The sequence below is a fragment of the Rhinolophus hipposideros genome (genome assembly GCF_964194185.1).
Source record: "Rhinolophus hipposideros genome assembly, chromosome: 9".
Lineage (NCBI taxonomy): Eukaryota > Metazoa > Chordata > Mammalia > Chiroptera > Rhinolophidae > Rhinolophus > Rhinolophus hipposideros.
In genome coordinates, this window is record NC_138055.1 from 43,219,344 (window position 1) to 43,230,119 (window position 10,776).

A 10,776-nucleotide genomic window follows, 5' to 3' on the forward strand; every position below is an offset into this window, starting at 1 on the left:
GGGGCTCAGGGCAGAGATCAAATCAGACAGTAAAGTAAAATAGAAGAGCTCCATGAACAATGGTGCAGGACAAGAAGTGGGCTTGGGCTTTCTTGGTTTGGGACTAATCCAATGACGATCAAGGGTCTGATCTGATGGAAGGCCAGGCATACTGGTTGATGTGTGTCCACACTAGACAATCATCACAACTAGAATCCCATTCATGACATTCTCATTTAAGCTCCATGAGGGAAGGGGTTCCAGTCTTTTGTTGTTTTTTTCCTGTTGTTTTCCTAGCTCTTATAATACTACCTGGTCCTTTATTGATATTCAATAAATATTGGTTCGATAAATGGGTAAGTTGCAAATTAAGGTTTGAATATTGGCTCTTAATAGGTGTGTTCCTTTGATTAATCTGTGAAGCCTTCACTCTCATATCCTTGAAAGGATACATGTGAGACCAAGATAAGAAATCTAAGTACCTAGCAGACTGTGTGGCATATAGGAGTTGGTAAATAAAATTGATTCATTTGCCTTTTCCCCCTTAATTTGCTGTTTTAATTATTGTGACTATTATTTAAAGCAATAGTATGATTTTTTGAAACTATGAAGACCATCCTTTTTGAAGATAATTTGCTTAGAGCAGTGAAAAATTCTCCAAATTCTGTCCCAATTAAATAAATTTCAGTTGTGGGAAATTGTAATATATTTATTTATTATTTTTAGGGAAAAATAAAACATACTATTTCCAGATAAAGGTTTCTTTCTTACTGCTCAATTCTTTAGCATTATCATTTTTACCTTTGCCTTTGTTAGTGGTAACCGTAACAGAATTCAGGATTAGTGATGATTATGCATATTTTGTCTGTATGGTAGCTAACACTCTGTAAGTGTGGACTTACAAAGTAATACATGGAAGATTCAAAGACAATGATGAATTCACAGCTGTGTTTCCTCTTATACATAATTAGAGCCTCAAGAAATGATCTATTTTAACATGAACAAGATTCTTTTTGTAAGAAAAGACAGATGGAGCCAAGAAGGCAAATAAGAATAGTGTGATTTGGTAATGATCATTTCAACATGCATTATAAAAGATTTACAGAAATCTTTCCCAGTTTGGGTTGTAAAGTAAAAGAGCTATATGAACCACATCAAAAAGTTAAACTTCCACATTTTTCACACACAAATGTACATTTTAAAATTAAAAAAACAATGTTGTTCAAGCCATTAACAACATAAGAATAAACATAAGCCATAAACATAAGAATAGTTATCCTAAATATAAGCATGACATATATAAACCAATTATGGTTTCGTCTAGCCAGTGTCATTTCCTCTCCTACTTGTAACAGGGCTCTGCTTCCCTCCCCATGGAAGTGATCTGACCATGTGTGCCTGGGCTGAGCACTGCATCTCTATTTTTTTATTGCAGTGGCTGGCTCAAGTGTAGTTGCTAACAAGGTGGACAAAACAGGGGTCATCTCTGGCCTTCTCCTAAGTGGAATTAGCAAAGCAGAGCCTCTTTTCCCTCTTGGGACCCAGGTGTCATATTCCTATCCATGAAACGGCACAAACGACAGACAAAATATGGAGAATCCTGGAGGTCAACTCTGACATTCTCATCCTGAGTCTTCCCAGTGTGGCCAAGTCCCAGGCACTCCTCCTTCAACCATCTGAGCTATCCCAGTATCATTCTAATAAATCTTCCATTTTTGCTGAAGCGAATTTGAGCCGGATTTCAGTGCTTACTAATGAAAGAGTACGTGTACAGCTGTGCCCTGGCTCTTGGTACCAGTTACCCCCAAATTAATGAGTCATTTTGTATGTATTGGTTTGAAAACTAAAGTGTGGTTGCTTTCTATATGAATACACAGAAGCAAAGTAGATCATGCTCTGTTTTGCCAGTCCAATGAAGAAAATTGGTTTGAAATATTTTTTCCCATAGAGAAGACTATTTGAAGTTTATCATGCATTACAGGAAATGGGGCTAGAGATAACTATAATTGATATCATCATGTAATTTTCATTTCTGCTCACATTTTTTGAGCTAATATGTCGAGAAAAATGAATAGTTGTAATCTCTCATAATACAATCAAAATTGTTGTGTATTTTTGTTTCAATGTGCAATCCCCTGCTTTCTTCTTAAGTGAGATGTCCCCTGACAGGATGCCTTGCTTACTGAACTGGGTGATCTGTGGGAATATACAATAGAGGAGACCCTAAAGAGAGCTGGCACAGGAAGATGTCAGGAATTAAGAAACCGCTGTAAGCAACAAAGGAGGAGAGGATAGGAGGCAGTGGGTAGACACATAGTTGAGGTGGATTTTGGCCAAAGAATTGCTAGAGAAGGAGTTTGGAAATGTTTGATGGGGATTTTGACCAGGTATTGAGAACTGTGGTACTATCTTACACCTTTTTTTAATCTATTTATCCACAAAATCCTCAATAAAATCCATATTCCTTGCTAATGCTTTGTGAAACTGGATTTATTGTTGCAGGCTGTGACAGTGTCATTTCTTGATTCAATGTGGTCACAGGGGGAAAAAATGAAAAACAAAGGTTTCCCATAAGAACGTGGTCACATCTGTTTTCAGTTGTAAGTAATAATAATTGTTCTTCATAATATAATATTGACTGTATAGTGTCTGATCATCAGACTTGGCACTTCCAACTAAATCTCCAAATTTTGGAACTGTTTGTGTTATGTATTGCTGATTTTTGAAGAGAGGAAAATGAAGTGACTGTCTTTAGGTACTTTGAAGTAGAAAAACAAACATGCTGAAGGCATCATCTACAAATCTTAAGTGAGGAATAATCTATAAATGACTTTATCTTGGAGACCTGGTAAATTCTGCACATCTTAATCGACACCAATTTAAATGATCATTACAGCAAAATGCATTTAACTACACATGTTGGTAGTTTGTGCCATTTATAAGCAAACAAGATCACCATTATGAAGGTGTCTTTTTTTTTTTTTTTCTGTTTCCTGTGGAACTCAGAACACATTCTCAAGAGCACACTTAACATCAATTCCATACCTTCTCCAGGACAAAGTGGTTTTTAAAGTTTCAAGGAACAATTGTATGGTCATATCTTAGACATGAATGGTTTACCATTCAGGAACTTGAAAATTTCACTCAGAATCAGGATCTTGGTCTGAGAAACTACAATAAGATTCCTTGTCTTTGCCACAAACCCTTGTCTCTTTTCTATTTTTCTGTTTTATTTCTCAAACTGGGGAAAATATAGAACTGAAACAAGAGCTCCCAGAAGACAGAATGATAACTAGTTTACCATTGTATTTTCTTTTTTAGAAATACTACTTGAGTAAATAAGTGTGTTGCTACTTCACTAATAGTGGCTCCAAGAATTATCCTACATGCTACTCAGACTAAGAGATGGACATATACAGATGGAAAGAGAGAGGCTCATAATTTATATTATAGAATATATTGTGGGCAGAAAACTTTAGATAACATTGATTTCTCTTTGAAAAACTTGATTACTTTCTTTGAGAAGTTTAAAGTATTGACATGTGTTTTACCCTTTTCTCCTTTTTTTCACCACAATGAAAATACACTATATCCTGTGCCATAAAAGTACAGGGTTCTGAGTTACAATAAGTAATCTGAATACTAAGGTTTCTCTATGCCATATTTATAGGGCATGTATATCCTTGGTTCAAATAATTCAATCCTGGAAGCAATCTGGATTTCAATAAGTTTCATTAAAATTATGTAAACAGCTGGGGTTCTCAAAATTCAATAGATAATGATATTTCTCCAAGTGCTTCATACTGTTTATAGGCTTAGCTATAACTAGCCACTTTGTTACAAATACCATGCTGTTGTCATAGCAACTTTGGAGAAGGTCATGATGAATGGAAAATTGAGTTGGTGGCAACCTAAAGTGATAATTTAATAATGACTGCAGTGATGCCTGCTGGGAGGACAATGTCAAAAATTAAGGGACTGTGCTAATTGTCCAGATGGTAGGCTTATTTGGTCCTTAATCTTAGCAAGCTAAAACAGAATATATCTGAACACATAGTTCTTGCATTCACTCTATTATTACCTACAATTTTGTTTTAAAGAACAATACTTCTGAGGCTGGTATATAAATAACATGAACTACATTCCTACACTTTCAACAATTTTTTTCATTTTCTTCCAAATGTAGAGCCGGTACACATCTTTAATTTTCATATTTATAGTCACTGGTCTAGAAAAATAAAAACCTTATTTTTCATTTATAGAAAAAGACTCCACGGAAACAGTTATTTCACATGTAGCACAGAGGCACTGAGCACAGAGTAAATTTTCTTTCAATGTGTCTCTTTACTACTTTAGAAAATGAGTATCCTTTAAACTTTTTTTCTAACTTCTTAACGTGGAGATCTCAATGTGAATATCATTCTAAGTTTGAAAATCAAAACATGACTTTTATTTGGAAATTGTATCTAAAGATACTGTTGTGAATAGTTATTGAAAGTCATTAATTATTTATTGATGTTCCATTTATAATTATCTAATTAAGTGAAATAACTATCAAATTATCTAATGAAGGAAAAGTAAATGGACATGCCTCACTCTTAGGCAACAACAGCCAGCAAAGGCTGCCATAGACATTTCTCTAAAATCTACAGATAAGGAATCACACCTCAGCCAATGTTTAGTACCATGTTTCCATTTTTTTTTCCCCAAGAGAACAAATCCACTTTATTTACTTTTCAGTAAGTTTAAATCCTTGAGGGGTACAGCATTACATGGATTCTGTATCCTCTGGCTTTAGCAGGAAGGTTGCTTCGGAATTTGGCACGAACCATACCACTGTTTCCATGAGCACGAGTTACCTTTCCCCAGATTATTCTGGTTTTGTTCGGTTTGCCAGCAGGAGTCACTGTGTTACTCTTTGCCTTGTACACATACGCACATCTCTTGCCTAGATAGAATTCAGTTTCATCGTGAGCATAAACACCTTCAATTTTAAGAAGAGCTGTGTGCTCTCTCTGGTTCCGGAGACCCCGCTTATAGCCAGCAAAAATGGCTTTGGACCACAGCCTTCCAGACATATCTGTCGTTTTAGAAATCCTGTTCCCAGCAGGCCCCCAAATTTCAGCAGCAAGAACTCCACTCACTCTCCTTTTTTTTTAAAGTATCTTATCCTAAATTTCATATTAAGATAAATTGACAATTTTTAAGACAATAAAACTCAATTCTTAAAAAAAAAAAAAATTCTTCAACAGAGATCTTTTTAAAGGAATATGGATCCAAGTTAAGAAAACAGTCCTAAGTCCTAAGAAGACACCTGGGCAGCGGGTACAGCTGGGCCACTGATTCAGATTCATCTAGAATGATAACTTACTCAGGAAGCATGCTCTCCAGGAGAGCAACAATTCGGATAATTTACAGCATAGAAATAATTGAGGACATGGAAACACTTTTTCAGTTAGAAAGTAGGCAATTAGAAATTTCTCTATCAGAAGCATGTAAAACTATCATAAGAAAGTTGTCATTTGAAAACACAAGGCAATCAAAAATATGACTTTTAAGCATGTGGCAATGTATAAGAAAGGAGAATCTAGTTAAACGTATTTGACCTTGTCAGGAGCCAGGCCATTAGTGAAGGAATCTCACACTAATATACTACTTAAAGTAGTGAACAATATTTATGTAGTCATTAATAATGAAAATGCCATTTACAAGTTGTCAAATGGTCAAGTCAGCCAATGGAAAAAGCACGAAAGTCTCTATTGGAGTAGTGAACACAACGTAAATGTTAATAATTTTAAAGATGAAATGCTAAAATTATAGCTGTTAGAAAGAGACAACTGGAAAGGGCGAGGGAAGGGAGGAAATGGAAGCAAGGGCAGGTACACCACATTATATATCCTCTCATAGAGTAGGGAGTCAAGATACAGACTGTGATAGATGGAACCATAAGGAGAGTATGTGATTTGAAGTTAATAAAGTTAACCAACATAAGGACTAAAAAGAAGCTAAATTTTAAACACTGAGCAAAAGAGAGGGAAACTGAAGCTGTAATATACGTGACCTACAGCTTTATTTTTCTTGTTACAGTGGAAGAATCAGACATTGTATAAATTCAAAAGATAGAAGTATTTACAGTTAAGTAATTACTAAAACTTAAAAGAGTAGAGAGCTTTTTTGAAATGTGACTTTTCTGAATTTTTTTGATTTTCACAATGTGTAACTGTTTTACTTTTAAATTTAGAGAATACAGAATTAAAATCACAAATATGTTTCCAACTTAAAAAAAAAAACTATTCTTCTGTAAAGGTAAGCTTTTAAGCTACATTTCTATTACAGATAGACTCCTTATTGATTGATTTCAAAACATTTCTCATTGGCAGAACTTAATTTACTCTTAAGAGCTACAGGATCCATAGAATAGAAGACTTCCTAGGCTGGCTTTGTAAAGAAAAACATCGTAATACTGCTTTCTCATCATCACAGTCCTTTCAGGGGCATCAGCCCCTTCAAAGTGTGAGGCTTTTGACCAATCTATGCCCTATGAGCCTTAAAGAGTGATAATGCCAGAGAATTTGAACAATACATGAAAGACAAACAAAACTGAGATGAATGCTTAAGTATATACAAAGTCTGTCCCACAACTGTGAAGTTGTTTCCTTACTGTTTTTTTAAATAACTTTTTCAAGGGAAACATTCATCTTATGAGAAACAGGTACACAGGTCCAAAATATTTCCGTAAGAGATTAGAAAAGAAAAAGTGAAAGTAAATCCATATGTAGGAATATGGTTTTGAATAAAGTTTGATATCAAACCAAACTATTATATTTAACCTATATTGCTACCATCAAATATTATTAACCAAAAAAATTCTTATCTATATGTGTTACATGATGTACACACAATCTAAAACTATAAGTATAATGTTAAGATTTGGAAAATCTGAAAATTTCCCATTAAATGTATTTCTTTAATTTTTTTTTAACTAAAAAGAGATTTTTGTTTCCTGCAATGGGGTATCAAATTATTTTTTTTCTTATTCAGAATATTCTGTACATATATGCAAACACAAACTTTTCAATGCAAATTTCCCAAAGAAGAGTTTCTGTGTCCTTAACATAACCAAACACTTTGTTTAGAAGAGTCTTGAATAATAAGAAAGATACCAGGTTTTCACAATCAGAAACCAGAAGGGTTCTTTTCTCCTGTCAATCGTCAGTTCTATAAACTTATGTATATCACATAACCTTTCTAAGCTGCAATTTCAATTCCTGAAAAATAAGTTTAACATCTGTTCCTTCTACCTCCGGAAATTCTTTTCATGAAAAAAAAGGAAACAATTTTGCTGAAGTGCTTTGACAATATTATAATAAGATGCCATGTAAACTGCGTTATAAGTGTTATTATATCTAGAGCTTACTTTATATATAGATAGATAGATAGATATATAGATAGATATATAGATACACACACACACACACACACACACACACACACACACACACTTTTTTCCATCAATTGAGGGACAGGCCATTTTAAAAAGAAATATAAAGGACAAAGAAACAACTACCCAAAGGTCCTTTCTTAGCTCTGATTAAAACAGGCATTTGAGAAATCCAATACAAAAAGTTCAGCACTTGTAAATCCTGGGTTATTTTTATGATATTAAAGAGCATCAACTTTTTATCACACAAGGAGATAACCGAAAACCAGTGTGTATTCCTAAAGCTATATTATTCCTATTCTTTCCTGCCACATGTTGAAAGAACTAAGTCCTGGAAAATCAGACTGTCTAAGAAGTAGTGATGGACATGACATTTGCTCACTTCAACTTTTTCTGGCTATAGTTTGATTTCCTTTTTTTATTTCTTCAAATATTAAATATGATTCTAATATGTAAAGTCTTGGTCAATTTGATTCTTCAGTCTTTCTGCTTTTTCTCATTCAAGTGTCTTGTTTCCTTTAACACTCTATGATTTTTTTCTGTAACTTTATATATTTCTTGAATCTCTTTATCTATGAGAATCTGTTGATACCTGATATAAAGTTGGAGTTTTTTCAGAAAAGGTATGTATTTGCTTCTGCCAGGTAATGCAGGGTCTACCAACCAAAAACTCTAGTTTCAAGATATTCTTAACATAGTTTTTTTAATCATCCAAATAGTATGAATTTGTGGACTACAAATCCAACTGAGAACTTGTTATAATTATGCATTCTCAGAAGTAAATTTTCCTCCTTTACCCAGTGTCAGCTTTCAAGACAGGTAATTTTGCTTTCACTTTTCTGGAATTTGGGGTTAGCAGACTTATTTCTAGTTCTTACATTGGGTATGTAGCCACTTGCAGTCCTATTTACACAAGAAAGTCTTAAATGTTGATCCTCCACAGTGATGGGTGTAACACTGTTTCATTTCCTTCATGAGCTAATGGATTATGTAATCACCTCCCCAAGTCCTCACCTCTTATATAATCACCTTGGGGATTAGGACTTCAACATATGAATTTTGAGGGACACACATATTCAGTCTATAGCAACGAGGAAAAATTTCCAGTAGTATCATGGGCTGAAGTGGGAAACAAAAGTGAAGGAATACATGCCAGTAGAAAGAATCCAGACCAGTGAGGCTATAACAAAACGATGTCATTGGCATACAGCTTTTAGGAAAAAAGAAGTAAAACCATGATGTATAAGCCAAGAAATTCTTAATTCTAGAATACTAGAATTAAGACCCACAAATTATTGCTATTGAATTCCCTGATGCCATCTTGAATACAAAACAATCTTATAACATTAGTCTTCATGAGGCTGCCATTTAGAGATTACCTTTGTCAATCCCTGTGTTTCTGTTTCCTTGTAAGAAATCTCCTTACTTGAACTAGTTTGATCATGTCTCTCTATAATCTATCTCATTACAAGAGCTTACTTTGTAAACTAAAATGACTGCTAAGTTCTACTATAAAGAAGCATTATCATCAAATAATTATTGTGAAATGTTTACATCATTGTTAATAGGTTGGATCATAAAAAATGGCTGATATTTGACTATGTTTTTACCCACAAATGTGACAGTTTTACCTAATAATATAAAAACTACTTAAGAGCAAAACTTTGCCTGTTTTGTTTCCAGCTCTATTTCCAGGATCCAGAAAAACTCTTGTTACATGGTGGACTTTCAATATATGTTTGATGAATAAATGAGTTAATTAATAATAAGCCAACTCTGCTTTGTGGCTATTGCCAACCTAATATCCTTCTTCCTTAAAAGAAGAACCCCCATTTGGGGGAAAGAGGCTGAGGGACAGAAATGAGTTCAGCAAAAGTACTCAGTTCCCCAGTTATCTTTATATCAAGCAAAAGCCTACTGAGAGTTTAGTTAAGCTACTTCATGGTATTGCTGCCTCGGCGTCCATTTTGTTTGGCCAAGTGGCCTGCAAGGACTTAAACAGACACTAGTCCTCATATGCAAGCACGTGACCTAGCTAGCAGTCCACAGAGTCACAGCAAATGTTAAGTTCCCGATACAAATTCCCCAATAGTCCTTGTTGTCACAGTCTCTCCAAGCTTCCCAGTGCCTATATGCCTTGTGCTCTCCTTAGATAGGACCGCCCCATTCTTTTCAAAACCCCATTCTTTTGCTTTGAATTGACCAATCTGAATCTGACCCTAACCCCGAAACTCCAAAGCACTCCACCCATGGATCCTAATAAAGGTATGCGTCCCAGGTCTTATCTCTCTGTCTGCACTCTGCCTTGAACTCTCTATGTGGCCTCTCTCTACGCATGCCATGTACTTCCTCCAGGCTCTGTGAGTAATAAACTGCTCTATCTCAATTTCTCTTGTGGTCTCTTGTTGAACTTCAGCTCACCATCGGGCACCCTGTAGTCCATTTAACAAATGTTAATTTCACAAAGTCATAATAAAGCCTCATGATACTATTACAGCAGAGTTATACATGATGCTTTCAGGAAAACTATTTTAAAGACACCGACTTGTCAGTACATTTTACCATTTGTTTTTCCCTCTTCCTGCAGACAAGGTCTAGAGATGGAACAGCCAGCCATCATGTTTCTATGAGGCAACAAACACGGTAACAGGAAGTTTCAAATTAAGAATATCGGAATAGAAACGTGGAAAGGCCTTGGGTCTCTGACACAATTGTTGGGTTACCAAATCAAAAATGGACTACCTGTATTAGGACTTCTTGTTTTGTGAGACAAAGCCTAATACTTAGAGAAGGATAAGGCTCTCTAAATGAAGAATTTGACTTATAATCAGAAGACCTAAATTATTATACCCATAACAACTGCAGAATCATTTAAAATATGGTGATAGCAACATCAAATAAATCTCAGATTGTATTTATATTTCATTTCTACTATATAATGACTAAAGTACCTGTTGTACTTTAATAGAAATTAAACTATGTTGTCTTAGGAATCTACATATTCATGTCCTTTGCTCTTTCTATAAAACTGTATTATTTCTTTTAAAAAAATTATACATAAAGATGGTCAAAATGCAAAAGGTACAAAAGACGTTAGAGTGAAAATTAATTTTCCCTGCCTCCCATTTCCCTCTCCAGTCAACCACTGTTACCAGTTTCTTGAACATCCTACACCAGAGTTAATCTTTGACTTTACAAATGTGTATGTTAAAGGATTTCAAGAAGGGAATAGTGAAAAATGGCAGTACTGCTGAGAGACTGAAGAAGATGATGACAGAAAAATGCTCACTGGCTTTGGAAATATGAAAGTTGCCCGTGATTTTGACAAGAGAAGTTTCCAAAGAGTGTTGAAGGCA

At 34.8% G+C, this 10,776-nt stretch overlaps 1 protein-coding gene across 1 annotated transcript; it reads right to left on the reverse strand.

Moving 5' to 3' along the window:
- Positions 1-4,724: 4,724 nt before the first annotated feature.
- Positions 4,725-5,057, reverse strand: LOC308501576 (large ribosomal subunit protein eL33-like; the record flags this gene model as incomplete). The annotated part of the gene is made up of 1 exon (XM_081058095.1): positions 4,725-5,057. The coding sequence occupies one exon, from the start codon at positions 5,055-5,057 to the stop codon at positions 4,725-4,727; it is 333 nt and encodes a 110-aa protein (XP_080914221.1).
- Between the last annotated feature and the right edge of the window lie 5,719 nt (positions 5,058-10,776).